Source organism: Chlorocebus sabaeus, chromosome 3, assembly GCF_047675955.1.
Source record: "Chlorocebus sabaeus isolate Y175 chromosome 3, mChlSab1.0.hap1, whole genome shotgun sequence".
Taxonomy (NCBI): Eukaryota; Metazoa; Chordata; class Mammalia; order Primates; family Cercopithecidae; genus Chlorocebus; species Chlorocebus sabaeus.
Genome location: NC_132906.1, coordinates 76,593,278 through 76,609,138, shown reverse-complemented (window position 1 = coordinate 76,609,138; position 15,861 = coordinate 76,593,278). Strand labels below are relative to the sequence as shown.

Genomic DNA, 15,861 nt, shown 5'->3' with positions numbered 1-15,861 from the left:
GTAATCTTAAAGCTCAGCTGGAGAGAATTCACTTCCAAGCTCACACAGATGTTTCCAAGATTTGGTTCCTTGTGGATTGCTGGACTGAGGGCCTTAGTTACTTGCTGGCTGTTGGTTGAAGACTGCTCTCAATTTCTTGCCACGTGGGTCTCTTCAACAAGGCAGCTTGCTTTATCAAATTGTTCAAGCTGAGAAGACAATAGGGTTGGCTAGCAAGATGGAAACCAAAGTTTTTTGTACCAGCTCACAAAGTGATGTCCCATCATGTTTGCCATTTTCTCTTCTCCCCACTTTTGTGCCATACTCACTTTCTTTCAACTCTGATTACGTAGAATAGCTCTTGATATCCTCCCTGCCTTCCTCAATGGCTGAAAAGGAAAATATGCTCCCATGGAAACCAGGATAACACATGACCACATAGCTTACATTCTCAAGCTAGGTACATTTGTTTCTAAAACTGTAGCTTCTACAAATGGACGTTCGGCCAAATCTAGACTCTGACATTAAATAAGATAATGACTTATGTTAGAGGATTAGTAGAAAATCTAAAAATAGCCTGCACTTGGCAATAGAACTATGGTGTCTAATCTTGAGGTAATATTATCTTTATCTAACAAAGAAGTAGAATTTTTGAAGCTGGAAGAGACCTTAGAATAATGCAGACCAAGCCCTAATTCCCCTTATTTTCCAGATGAAAAATCTAAGACCTAGTAAGATAATGATAAAATGCACGTGTCAAGAACCCTAGACCAGGATAGCAGATCTGGTGTCCTTTCCCCAAGACCAAACCAGGGCCTTCGGGATAACAAAGAGTATTTCTGTGACAAAAGAGACAATTCATTCTTGTGAACATTTTTTAACCTTTTTTGGTGTACCAGGCTTTTGTTTGTTTTCAGTCATCAAGCCTAACTGAGCATCCACTCTGTTGCTGAAATGCTGCTGGGGATACAAAGACGAATGAAGTGCCGTCTCTGTTCTGATGTCACACACAGACTAGAGGAAGATGAACATGTGAACGCACACAGTCCGATGAGAAAAGGTAGAAGGGAGTTATGCAGAAGGTGCCTTGAATACAAAGAGAAGAAGCCAATACAAGTCAGTTCTCATTATTTTTCGCACACCTAATAATAAATGGCATCACCTTGGCAAGTCACAAATGTTGTATTGGAAATCCTTAGCGAAATTTTTCAGAGGGTTGCTTATGGGCATTTTGGGTAGGATTACTCTGCCACCTGCCCATTGAATGCCAGTAGCAAGTATCCCCCCAGATCAAAAACAAATGCTGGCCAGATGTGGTGGCTCATGCCTGTAATCCCAGCACTTTGAAAGGCCGAGGTGGGTGGATCATCTGAGGTCAGGAGTTTGAGACTAGCCTGGTCAACAAAATGAAACCCCATCTCTACTAAAAATACAAAAAATTACCCGGGCATGGTGGCGGGCACCTGTAATCCCAGCTACTCAGGAGGCGGAGGCAGGAGAATCACTTGAACCCGGGAGGTGGAGGTTGCAGTGAGCTGAGACTGCACCACTGCACTCCAGCCTGGGCAACAAGAGTGAAACTCCATCTCAAGAAGAAAAACCAAAAAAACAAACAACAAACAAACAAACAAAAAAACCAAAAAAACCCCAAAACCAAAAAACTACGAAAGCCCCAGCACCACCAAAGTTGTGCACAGCGTCGGTTGAGAAGCTCTACCAAGGCTAACAGGTAACAAGAATCTACCTGCAGTACACAGAAGCAGAATGCTGCTTTGCAAACATATTGAAGCATTGAAAATGAGTGTAAATTTGGAACGGATGATTTTAGCTGCAGATTAATTACATTAGCCAAACACAAGAATCACAGTCTTTAAAAATAGCAAGGATTATACCACTTTTCAGCAGCATCTTATTAATTCCACATTTTGCAAATTTGACTTTGGATTAAGATGGACTAATGTTTATTTTTGCCTTCACTTTGATAAATGAGTTCACCAAGCAACAACATAAACAAGACAGAAAGAAAATGTTTACTTCACTTATGCACAACCAACACCATTCATTTTACAGGTAAAAAACAAACAGTAGTTCATCAATAACTCTAATAGTTATGAAAGCCAGGACCCCCACTTGAAAACTGTATGAGCAATTTTTAAAAAGAGAATAATGGGTACATACCTGTATTAGTTTTCTAGGGCTGCTGTCACAAATTACCATAAACTGGGTGACTTAAAACAACAGGAATTTATTCTGTCACCGTTGTGGAGGCCAGAAGTCTGAAATCAAGATATAGGTGGGTCCCCAGAGCTTCTAGGTCCCCAGAGGTTCTAGGGGAGAACCTGTCCTCTCTTCTAGCTTCTGGCAGCTCCAGGCAGTCTTTGGCTTGTGACAGTATCACTCCACTCTCTGCCTTTGTCTTCACATGGCCTTCTTCCTTGTGTCGCTCCAGTTTTCTGAGGCCTATTGTTTTATGAGGACACCAGTCAGATTTTGTGCCCACCCTAAATCCAGTACTGTATCATTTTAAGATCCTTAACTTTTCCCTTGCCTCTCCTCCCCTCCCCTCCCCTCCCCTCCCCTTCCCTTCTTTTTTTGAGATGGGGTCTCTGTCACCCTAGCTTTAGTACAGTGGCATGATCTTGGCTCACTGCAGCCTCGACCTCCCAGGCTTAGGTGACCCTCCTACCTCAGCTTCCTGAGTAGCTGGGACTACAGGCATTCACCACCATGCCCAGCTAATTTTTTTTTTTTTTTTTTTTGTATTTTTAGTAGAGATGGGGTTTTTGCTATGTTTCCCAGGCTGGCCTTGAACTCCTGGACTCAAGTAATCCATGTCCCCTTGGCCTCCTGAAGTGCTGGGATTATAGGCATGAGCTACCGCACCCAGCCTAACTATATTTTCAAAGACTTTATTTCCAAATAAAGTGACATTCACAGGTCCCAGAGCTTAGGACTCGAGGACATCATTTTGGCAGACATTATTTAAACCACCACAGTGTTTCTAACAATATTTTATAATTCACCTCTTTGCTAGTTAAACCAGGTTTTCCCTGCAATGAGCCTGACTTTGGGAAGCCTCACTGAGTCACAGTAAGGTGGGGACCTGGGGTGGCAGGCTCACAGTGGCTGGAAGTCAGAGGATTTGTCTGCATGAGCAGATGTGGGCTGAAGATACAGATTTTGGAGAGAGTGCAGTGAGGAAAGGACAGTCACACGTTGAAGGGCTAGCAGACGAGAAAGATTTATAAAGATGGCTAAGGAATATGAAGAAAAAAAAGGAGGACACAAGGAGAATGAGGTACCTGGAAGCCAAGGGAAAGGGGTGAACCAAGAAAGGAGAGAAGGGGGTCAGAAAGCTATGAAGAGGCCAAGCAAGCTAATGACTGGCCAGGTGCCTGCTGGGTGTCATCACAACGAGTTCACCAGCTCCTCACAACTGAGTGCTGAGGGCTGATGATTGAACGCAGGTGCAGTAGGTTAAGGAGTAAATGGAGAAAGAGCAGGTGGAGGCTGGGAGCTCAAGCCACTCTCTCAAAGAGTCTGGCTGGGAAAGTGAGCTGAGAACTATGGCAGTACCTGTTGGAGGAAGGTCCGTGTCCTGCCCCACCACAGAGTCAACTGGAAATGGCAGAGGCAACAGAATAACATGATGGTGAGGGAAAGGGACAAACTTCTTGGGAGGAGGGGGACATCAGGGAGGGCTGTGGAACAGTGAAGACGCCCTCAGCAGAGCCTCAGAAGTGGGGGCTGAGGCTATGGAAACAGTGGGAGACCCAGCAAGGGCAGAGTGAGGGAGACAATAATACTCACAAGATAGTGAACTTTGGGCTGCCTTCAGCTTCCTTAAGCTGAAACATGAGGGCTTTCCTGACATGGTCTCTACTCAGTCTGCAGCTTTGTCCCTCATGAACTCTTCCTTTCTTGTACCCAGTGCGTCACATTCTGATGGTTGGCCTTTTGTAATGCTGTGCCCTCTGCTTGGGACACCCTCCCTCACTCTCTCAGGTTTGGTGGTCTTGCCATGAGTTCCTGCAACCCTTCCCTTCCCTTCTCCCTTCCCTTCTCCCTTCTCCCTTCTCCCTTCCCTTCTCCCTTTTCCTTCCCCTTCTCCCTTCCCCTTCTCCCTTCCCCTTCTCCCTTCCCCTTCTCCCTTCCCCTTCTCCCTTCCCCTTCTCCCTTCCCCTTCTCCCTTCCCCTTCTCCCTTCCCCTTCTCCCTTCCCCTTCTCCCTTCCCCTTCTCCCTTCCCCTTCTCCCTTCCCCTTCTCCCTTCTCCCTTCTCCCTTCTCCCTTCTCCCTTCTCCCTTCCCCCTTCCCTTTTCCTTTCCCCTTTTCCTTCCCCTTTTCCTTCCCTTCCCTTCCCTCTGCATAAGTACCGTGACTGCAGGATCCATGGCTGTCTTCTTCCCCATCCTTGTGAGCCTGGTGCCTAGTGCAGGGTCAGGCATACAGCAGGTGCTTAATAAACATTTGTTCAAGGCATAAATATAAAAGGAAGGAAAGTAGAAAGGAGGAACAGATGGCGAGTAGAAAGGACAACTTAACTTTTTATGTACTAGAGGCACTAACTTATTTAATTTTTCCAACAGCCTGATCAGAGAGAGGTACTATGAACACCATCCACTTTTTATAAACAATGAAAATAAAGGCTCGGAGAGATGAACATGTCCAAATTCTTTTATTTATTTTTAATTAATGAATTTTGAGACGGAGTCTTGCTCTATCACCCAGGCTGGGGTGCAGTGGCATGATCTCTGCTCACTGCAAGCTCTGCCTCGCGGGTTCACGCCATTCTCCTGCCTCAGTCTCCTGAGTAGCTGGGATTCCAGGCGCCCGCCACCACGCCTGGCTAATTCTTTTTTGTATTTTTAGTAGAGACGGGGTTTTACCATGTTAGCCAGGATGGTCTCGATCTCCTGACCTTGTGATCCACACTCCTCGGGCTCCCAAAGTGCCAAATTCTTTTAGAACCTATAAAAGAACAATTATTTAGAAAAAAAAGAAACTAAAAATCACCGTGTGAGGATGGCAGTGGTAGACAAGTCTGGAAAGATTGTCACCAAATGTTAATGGGGTTGTCACAGAGTGGTGCATTGTGCTATTCTGCTTTTGTTCCGTTCGCCTATCTGAATGATTTTTTTAAATGAAAATATATTTAGAAAGTGAAGAGCAATGTTTACTGCAGCATTATTCTAATAGCCAAGAAAAAGAAACCAAGCTAAGTGTCCATAAACAGTTGAATGGACAAAGAAAATGTGGTACACAATGGAATAATATTCATCCTTAAAAAGCAAGAAGATTCTGTCATTTGCAACAGGATGGATGACTCTGAATGACACTGTGCTAAGTGAGATAAGCTGGGCATAGACAGACAAAATCTGCATGATCTCACTTATATATGGGATCTAAAAACATCAAACTCTTAGAAGTAGAGAGCAGAATGGTAGTGATATTGTTTGGTTGTATCCCCACCCAAATCTCATTTTGACTTGTAGCTCCATAATTTCCACATGTTGTGGGAGGGACCAGGTGGGAGATAATTGAGTCATGGGAGGGGTTTCTACCATACTCTTCTCGTAGTAGTGAATAAGTCTCACGAGATCTGGTGCTTTTCTAAGGGGCTCCCCCTGTTGGTTGACTCTCATTTTCACTCTTGCCTTCTGCCATGATCGTGAGGCCTTCACAACCACGGGGAACTGTGAGTTCATTAAACCTCTTTTTCTTTATAAATTACCCAGTCTCGGCTATGTCTTTGTCAGCAGCATGAGAACAGGCTAATACAGGTTGTTGTCAGGGATGGGAAGTGAGGGAAACAGGGAGATGTTGATGAAAGGGTACAAAGCTTCAGATGTGTAGGATGAATAAGCTCTGGAGATCTAGTGGATAGCCCGGTGACCATACTTAACTATACTCTATTGTATACTTGAAATTTGCCCAAAGAATAGATCTTAATTGTTCCCTCACACACAAAAAAGGTAACTATATGTTACGGGTATGTTAATTAGCTTGATTATCATTTCACAACATATATGTAAATTAAAACTTCATATTGTATGCCTTAAAAAAAAAATGTATATATATAAAAAATATTTGTTTGTCAGTTATAACCTCAAGCTGAGGAGAAGAGGGAAGGCCAGCTGTGCTTTGGGTTTGAGCATGGTGGGGGCGCAGCCCTCTCCTGTGGAGAGGGTGAAGGACTGGAACACAGGGTTGGCCAGAGTCATGAGGAGAGGTCAGTTTAATATTCTCCATGGCTTGGACTTGAGGCTAGCTCTGGGACTCAACTCATTTCTAACTTCACTTATTGCTTCCAGTGTAAAACTGAAATGGTGTCTAGGTCACTGATGGTGCACTTTGCTTGTTTGTTCATTAAGAACTAGAGGTGTTTTGTACGTTTAAAATTAGGCCATCTAATTCATGCGGCCAGGTTTGCTTTTGAACATCCTGAAGAGAAACTTATTTTATACTGCCATCAACAGCCACTGCTTGGTGCTTTGGAGGGAACGCGCGCACACGCACGCACACACACACTCACACTTTCATGCACACTCCTTTGGTCCTTTTATTGCTTTGGGAATGGGAGCACATATCTTTATGCTTTTAGTCTTCTTTATGCTAAATGTTTATGCTAAGTTTTAATCAGGGAGCTAAATGTGTGTCTGGAGTTGGTTCCTTCCGGTGGGTTCTTGGTCTCACTGACTTCAAAAATGAAGCTGCAGACCTTCGCCGTGAGTGTTACAGCTCTTAAAGATGGTGTGTCCGGAGTTCCTTCCTTCTGGTGGGTTCGTGGTCTCGCTGACTTCAAGAATGAAGCCGCAGACCTCTGCAGTGAGTGTTATAGCTCTTAGAGGTGGTGTGGACCCAAAGAGTGAGCAACAGCAAGATTTATTGTGAAGAGTGAAAGAACAAAACTTCCACAGTGTGGACGGGGACCCCAATGGGGTGCTGCTGCTGGCTGGGGTGGCCAGCTTGTATTCCCTTATTTGGCCCCACCCACATCCTGCTGATTGGTCCATTTTACAGAGCCTGGCACATTTACAATCCTTTAGCTAGACACAGCGGTGATTGGTGCGTTTTTACAGAGTGCTGATTGATACATTTACAATCCTCTAGCTAGACAGAAAAGTTCTCCAATTCCCCACTTCACCCAGGAAGTCTTCAGCTGGCTTCACCTCTCAAATGTACACAGCTCCTGTCATAGTTCAGGCTGCTGTAACAAATTACTGTAAACTGGGTCGCTTCAACAACAGGTGTTGATTTCTCATTTCTGTCTGGAGGCTGGAAGTTGAGATCAGGGTGCTAGCTGGGTCAGGTTCCTGGTGAAGGCCCTCTTCCTGGTTTATAGAGGGAAGTTCTCTCTCTGGCCTCCTCTTTTTAGGGCACTAACCCCATTCATGAGGGCTCTACCCTTGTGACCTTATCATTTCCCAAAGGCTCCACCTCCTAATGCCATCCCATTGGGATTAGGGCATCAGAATGAATCTGGAGCAGGGAGAGGGGATGCAAATATTCAGTCCATAGCAGGTCCTAAAGATTTTCTGCTCAGCTCTAATTTATTTGTTCACTTCTTTGACAATTTTAACTGTGGATGAGGAGAAAATCTGTAAAGTCCCTCTCATTATGCTTGGTTTACCTGTTTTCCCTCACTAGTGGAGTAGGCAGGGCGCTTCATCTTGTGGGTTCCTCACATATTTTATCCACATGCAACTCTTGACACACCAACTTTGGGGATCTCACTCATCCAAGATTGTTCCCTTCCTGAGGGAGTAGAGGTTTAGAATTCTGTCTGGCTGTTGTCCTCGATTCTAAGTTTGCTTCCTGAGGACAGCAGCTCTTACTTAGTCCTCCACAAGGTAGCTTGTTCTTTGCATTTGAGAATATCCTCCACTGAAAAGTGCAGAGTAGACATATTAAGGTACTCCAGGGAAACTGAACCAGTAAGATGTATATGTGCATGCGTATGTGCACACACACACACATATATAGGTGACCCCTGAACAACATGGGTTTGAACTGCATGGGTCCATTTGTACACGGAGTTTTTTTCAAAGTTACATGGAGCATGCTTGCCTCTGCTGCCTCCCCTTCCATCCCCTCTACCTCCTCCACCTCTGCCACCCCTGAGACAACAAGACCAACCCTTCCTCTTCCTCCTCCTCAGCCTACTCAATGTGAAGATGAGGATGAAGACCTTTAGGATGACCCATTTCCACTTGATGAATAGTAGATATATTTCTCTTCCTTATGATTTTTAAGTAAAATTTTCTGTAGTTTGCTTTGTTATAAGAATAAAGTGCATAATACATATAAAATATGTTATTGGTACGTCTTCCAGTCAGTCGTAGGTTATTAGTAGTTAAGTTTTGGGGGAGTTAAAACTTGGATTTTTGACTTCATGGGGAGTTGGCGCTTCTAACCCCATGTTGTTCAAGGGTCAACCTAGAGAGACAGACTTATTTTAAAGAATGGGATCACTTGATTATGGAGGCTGGCAAGTCGAAGATCTGCAGAGTAGCCTGGCAGGCTGGAGACCCAGGGAAGGGTTACCATTCAAGTCTGAAAGCAGTCTGCTGGCAGAACTCCCTCTTGCTCAGGGGAGGTCATTCTTTGATCTATTCAGGCCTTCATCTGATTGGATGAGGCCCACCTACATTATGAAGAACAGTCTGCTTTACTTAAGGTCTACCCATTTAAATGTTAATTTCATCCAGAAAATACCCTCACAGAAACATCTAGAAAAATGTTTAACCAAATGTCTGGGTGCCCAGTCAAGTTGACACATAAAATTAACCAACGCAGATTTCCCAGAGGCTAGACTGAAGAACATTTATAAGATACAATTTAGTTCAACTCTTACTGTGTTCCCTATGAGTCTTGAAGGAGGTCCAGCACTTGTGTGGCCACAGCAAGGAACACTGAGGCCTGTAGCTTTCCTCTCTCTCCTCTGCTCCAGGTGTATTCACAGCCCACTAGACACTCTTTCCAGAGCCTGCAGAAGCCGATGATCCATTGTGCTCTGAAGTCCTGGTATCTAGAAGCGTGTTGCAGCCTGCTGTTATGCGTTTCCCATGGTGAACATGCAGGTTGGGCATGTTACAGTTCTAGTGCTTTAGCAGTTAAAAAGGGATGCTCAACCTATTAAATGCAAACTATACCACATATAAATATCTTCCTTCACGTCTCATTTTTCTATGCCTTAGCATATCCAAATTATGTCCCTTACCACAAGCCCATGCTTGAAGATCAACCAAGTCTGTACATGCCACTGTGAGTTCTTTGAGGTGAGTGAAAATGTTAATAATGCCAGAAACCGGCCGAGTGTGGTGGCTCACGCCTGTAATCCCAGCATTTTGGGAGGCCGAGGTGGGTGGATCACTTGAGGCCAGGAGTTGGAGACCATCCTGGCCAACATGGTGAAATCCTGTCTCTACTAAAAATACAAAAATTAGCTGGGTGTGGTGGTGCGTGGCTGTAATCCCAGCCATTTAGCAGGCTGAGGCAGGAGAATCACTTGAACCCAGGAGGTGGAGGTTGCAGTGAGCCAAGATCATGGCACTGTACTCCAGCCCTGGTGACAGAGTGAGACTCCATCTCAAAAAACAAAAATAAAAATAAAAACAAGTAATGCCAGAATCCATTCCAAAAACAAGTATAGACTACAGCTCTTAATCTCTGATTAAGCTGGATCACGCTTTATAAGGTTGAGAATACGGTCAGAAGAAAGGGCTGGGTAACATCAGCATGTTGTTGACAATAAGTGAATACTGATGGCACAATGAATAGGGCAGGGAAATGCAGAGAAGAGTCAACTGGCAATGAACAGAGGCATGCAGGCACGTCGTTCCTTTCTGGGAAGAGCCTGCTCTGTAGACTTTTAGGCAACAGACTTACCATGCAGCTTCACTAGACCTGCAGACTCATCCCTTCATGAATTCTAAGGGGGTGCCATATCAAATTATTTATAACCAGATTTAAAAGAAAACCCTCATAGTTGAAATATGAAGTTACTGTGTTCAACTTCTTATTATTCCAAAAAGCTTATACAGTTAAACCATGTCTCCCTCTCCTTTTGAGCTACTACATCCTCCACAATTGTGGAATGATTAATACAATTGGAGAGAGGGGAAAAAGTAATATTTTAACAGAAATATTGTAATATTAGTATCATGACATCTTCCAAAAAGGTATCATGTTTTATTCCTCTTTTCTCTTTGAATTTTTGCATCTTACATTTTGACAAGTACTCCTACACTCACTAAAATTTAAACTTTGATGATACATGGAATATATTTTTTATTTGAAGTTTTGGCTTAAATATGAAATTATGTCTTGGGCACTCTGCTTTTGGGAGTAGAAGTGGGTGCATTCTTTCTGGAGGGCAATTTGGGAACTTATAACAAAAGCATTAAAAATAAGCATGTAAGGCTGGTTGTGGTGGCTCACACCTGTAATCCCAGCACTTGGAGAGGCCAAGCTGAGTGGATTACTTAAGCTCAGGAGTTCGAAACCAGCCCAGGCATCATGGTGAAACCCTGTCTCCACAAAATATACAAAAATTAGCCAGGTGTGGTGGCACATGCCTGTATTCCCAACTACTCAGGAGGCTGAGTTGGGAGGATGGCTTTAGCCTGGCAGGCAGAGGTTGTAGTGAGCCAAGATTGCACCACTGCATTCAAGCCTGAGTGACAGAGCCAGGCCCTGTTTAAAAAAAAAGGAAAAAATAAATAAGCATGTAGTTGAACAGTCTGCTTCTTGGAATTTAACTCATGGAAAATATCGTAGAGGAGGGCAAAGATTGACAAGGATATTTGTTGCAGAATTATTAATACAAGTGACAAGCTGTAAATAACACTAAATATTCAAAAACAGCGAAATTAAATCAATTACGACATCATAATTATTATCCAATGAGAATTCTATAACCCTTCAAAATCATATTAGAAAAATATGCATAATGTATTGTTAAATGGAAAAAGTCATAATGAAGAATGTAATATGATCATTTTGTTTCAATTATGTATATGTACAGAATAAAGATTGAATGTATAAATATCAACATGTAAGCTGTAGTTATCTCTGAGTGAAGGAGTAATGATTAGTTACTTTCTTCTTCGGTTTTTTTTAACACTTTAAAAGCTTTCTGTGATGGAGTGAATCATTCCTTCATTGTATTATAGAAAGTTTTCAGAGTAAATGAGAGCTTAGTGCTAGGGAAGACCTGCAGGAGGCTAGAGAGTAAAGGGTTAAACAAAATTCCACACATTGACTTCCTAGTTTTGCTGCTGCAAGGAGAATGGGTATACAGCAGGAAAGAGACAAAACTGAGTGAAAGCAGAGGAGATCAGCAAATAATATCAATTAGGCGTTCCCTGCCTGGGAAATCCCTGAAGATAGAGGAGAAACTAGTCTTGGAGAACCCCTAGTGAAATCAGTGAGGCCGATTGCACCTAAAATAGACTTAAGGAGCCCAAACTGATGAAAGGATGCAGATTGGGGAATAGTGACAAAGGAATCCAAGCATCCCTCTAAGGAAACTGTTTCCTGGGCTCTGGCCAGGAGCCAGGATTGGGGAGGCCAAGCACAGAAGGCAGATGGTAAAAGCTGTGAGGCCTGCAGGGCCAGGTGGCGAGGTACGGGGACGAGGAGCACTAGCTGTGAGATCCTGCGTAGCCGTGAGTGGGCTTAACGCAGGGTTTCTGGAGCTTCTTGTCTTTTGGGATGAGCTTGAGATCTAGACTTTTAGGTGGAATCTCCTAATTTTATAGCTGTTGGCATCTCTAAACATTAAAAAAATTAATAGCCTTTATTCTTTAGGGTAGTTTTAGCTTTACAAAAATTGAGCCGAAAGTAGAAAGAGTTCCCATATAGCCTCTTATGGCCCCACTGTTTCCACTGTTTATATAATCATTAGCCTAGGCCCATAGTTTACATGAGGGTTCATTTTTTGTGTTGTGCATTCTGCGGGATTTGACAAATGTATAATGACATGCATTCACGGTTACAGTATCACGCAGAATAGTTTCACTGCCCTAAAAACCTGCTGCATTCCACTTGTTTATCTTTTCCTCCCTCCCTATAAGCCTCTGGCAACCACTGATCTTTTTACAGTCTCCATAGTTTTGATGTTCCCAGGATATTGTGTAGTTGGAATCCTATTGTATGTAGCCCCTTCAGACTGACTTCTTTTACTTAGCAACATACTTTTTATTCTGTCCATATCATTTTGTGTATGTCACCATAACTTGACTGAGGTATAACTGATGTATAATATACTGCACATATGTTAAGCCTGTCACTGGATGACTTTTCACCTAAGAATTCACCAGTGAAACCATCATCACCCTCAAGGTAATGAATGTTTATCTGTCATAGTCCTCATATGCCTTGGAAATTCCTTTCTCACAGCCCTACCTGCCGCCCTGTCTGGCCAGCACTCATCTACTTTCTATCACTTGAGATAAGCTTGTGTTTTATAGAATTTTATATAAATAAAATCATATGTACTATTTTTGTCAGGGTTTTTTTCACTCAGCATAAGTCGTGGGGGCAGACATTTCCCTTGGATCCTGTAGAAGTCTAAACTTTGAGAAGCTGACAAGTCTCCTCAGGATGGTGGCTAATAATGTGGACTCAGAGATGTGCCCTATTATCAAAAAACATCTTATAAAGTATATTAGATCTGAAAATAGCCCACAGTGTTCTTTTCTTCAGGGTCACGTTGCAAAAGAATCTCTCTCGTCTTGAGCACAGATGTGAAGCATTTTTCACCATAGGATACAATGAACCTTCCAAGCACAATGAATGCCTTGGGTGCTGCCATTCTTTATGACTGCCATGTTTTGATTGAGAAAAGGTTTCAGACTTCCTCCTCTGTACTTTGACAACTGCAAATTTGGAAAAAGCATTTTCAATATGTACTTCAATTGGGGGGTCAATGTAGACTATGGAAATACATATACTATAATTCCAATTAGGTTTTAAAAAACTATTGAAGGAATGAATATTTTCATCTGGAATGATAAACACCCAAGGATTAATAAGAATAATTTCTTGATGGTGAGATTATGAGTGATTTACATTTTCTTTTCTGTACATCTTTGTGTTCTTCAGTTTTTCTAAAATGAATGTGTTTCTTATAAATGTGAAAAAAATTTATATTAAACCTCACATTTGGGGGTTTGATTTGGAAGACATTAACAAGTTAAGTTCCCACCCCCAACTGACTTGGATCCTGTAGTCCAAGTAATAGTCATTGTCTGTCATTCAGTTACTTGTGCTAAGCACTGTGTTGGATATTGGATATAAATATTAACAGAAGGCAGGGAGTGCAGCCCCCAGGCGTAGCCAGTCATGTTGCCCTGGAGCACAAAGAGGTGTCCACATCTCCTGCAAGAAGAGAAGCTGCTGCCATTCTGGGAACCTCAAGCTCAGTTCAGAGGAAACATCTATGAGGAGAAGACCCAACTAGCTTCAACTTAAAAGAAGCAAAAGAGCTCTGTGGACTCCTCTGTAGAGTGGGAGGGGCATGTGAGTTGAGAGGCCACCTGGATGTTTCAGTTGAAGAGTTTATCCTTAAGGCTCTCTGGTTCTCTGCTGTCATTTATAAGTTCATTTAGTAAATACTGAGCACTTTCTATGTATCTGCCTTTACTGTTGAGTTGGGAGAATGATGAGCTAAGAGTGAGTTTTACACATGAGATGCTTGAGACAAAGGTGGGGGGAGAAAAACGTGTCCATAACAGATAAGAGAGATCTCATATTTTACTCACCCCTGGTTGTCCAGTGAGAGAAAAGAGCACTGCGCTATCAATCAGGATGCCGAGGCTCTATGGTCTTGAATGAGTTATTCTAAACTCTGGGTGGGCTTTGGTTTTCTCACTTGAGAGTATTGGTCTAAATGATCTTTAACTTCTCATCCAGATCTAAAATTTATGTGATAATACGGTTCACAGAGACCATGCATAGGACTAACTGTAGAATTCTAAGAGGAGCTCCGGTACTGATTGACAAATGCTAACCCTTGCAGAAGTAGACTTCCCTATACCCAGTTTGGTACTTCAATGAGATTCAGCAGAATTAGCAGAATTCTTCATGTCACCAGAAAGCAGCTAAGTCTTGTGATGATGACCCCCTTACTTCTCTTCAGTTTCTCTTCCACACCAACATTACCCATACCAACTCTCCTTCTAAACCCAAAAGTTTGAGGATGTGTTCAGCATGGCTTGGTTGTAAAAAGAGAATGAGGATTTGAGTTTTGATGCCAGTTTCATGATTTGTTATCTGTTATGGGTTGAATTGTGTCCCTCTCAAATTTATATGCTGAAGTCCAAACCCTGAGTAACCCAGAATGTGACCTTATTTAGGAGTAGGGTCATTGCAGGTATAATTAGTTAAGATGAGGTCATACTGGAGTAGGATGGGCCCCTAATCTAATCTATTGGTGTCCTCACAAAAGGGGAAATTCAGACCCAGAGCCTTGAACACAAGAAGAACATCATGTGAAGATTGGAGTTCTATATTACAAGGCAAGGAACTACCAGAAGCTGGGAGAGAGGCCTGGGAAAGATCTGCCCCTATCACCTTCAAAGAGAGCATGGCTCTGCTGACACTCGATCTTGGAGGTGTCAGGACTGTGAGATGATAAATTTTTATTGTTTGAGCCACTCAGTTTGTGGAAGCTTTACTCTTGAACTCTTTACCCTCTATGGTTCCCAGTCCCTAAAAGCACCCTGACTTTTCTTGCTCACTGACATCTTTGTATTCCTTCAGGTCTTCGGCGAGGACTAAATGTTTCCACAAGAAGGTTGCTCACCCCTCCATTATTAAATACTCTTCTGCTGAGCTCCAACCTGGCCTTTTAATCATTGGTGCTCAAGGTAAAATCCATTTCATGGCATAAATAGTTAACTTTCCTAAATTCAGTAGATCTTGTGACTACAAAAATATTACATATTATAAACTTCTAATTGAAGGTAAACCAAAACCTCTAAGAAATTATCTTGTTTTCTACTACTTTTCAGTGTGTCTTCCTTCTTGTACTAGAATACTTCTTAGAAATGAAAAATTCATTACAACAAAATTTACATTTACTACGCAGCTGTCTGCTATGATTTGTAAGTACATATATCTTTTCTATTGCTTATGAAATGAAAGTTTGGAGGTTTTGTTTTATTTTTTAGCTCTGTGTGTGTGTGTGTGTGTGTGTGTGTGTATGCACATGTGGTCTATGAAAAGTAACTGAATGAGTGCAGATGAGATTCAATGAGAGGAGCCATTTTCAAAGCGAATGTCAGACAGACACAGACACCATGGTTAGTTTTTTTTTTTTTTTTTTTTTTTTGAGACCGAGTGTCACTCTGTCGCCCAGACTGGAGTGCAGTGGCGCGATCTTGGCTCACTGCAACCTCCACCTGCCGGGTTTAAGCAGTTCTCCTGCCTCAGCCTCCTGAGTAACTGGAACTATAGGCATGCACCACCATGTCCAACTAATTTTTATATTTTTAGTAGAGACGGGGTTACACCATGGTGGTCAGGCTGGTCTGGAACTCCTGACCTCAGCTAATCCACTCACCTCGGCCTCCCAAAGTGCTGGGATTACAGGCATGAGCCACTGCATCCAGCCTTGGTTAGTTGGTTTCTGACAGCAATGATGAAGTAATGAACTTGGTGTAAAAGCACCAGATTCAGATCAAGACATTTTTGAAAAATATATTTTTCCTTATTTTTAATAATAGCATTTATTTTTGGCAGCTCTTGAAATTAATAAGAGGGCTCCTATCTGGTTTATTCATTCTCTGTGGCTTCTTGAAACCTTGTCTCCACATGTATTTGTCATAATTAGTGATGGAGATTCCTAAGTTCCAAGGCTAACAGAATAACATAGC

General features: G+C 42.6%; 1 protein-coding gene across 1 annotated transcript in view; it reads left to right on the top strand.

Moving 5' to 3' along the window:
* The first annotated feature begins 885 nt into the window (after window positions 1-885).
* The window catches only part of DCT (dopachrome tautomerase), a 66,925-nt gene continuing 51,949 nt past the window's right edge, over window positions 886-15,861 (top strand). The window contains exon 1 of the mRNA XM_073014434.1: window positions 886-1,039. Coding sequence (XP_072870535.1) covers window positions 934-1,039 — 106 coding nt within the window. The 5' untranslated portion in view covers window positions 886-933. The remainder of the gene's footprint in view (window positions 1,040-15,861) is intronic.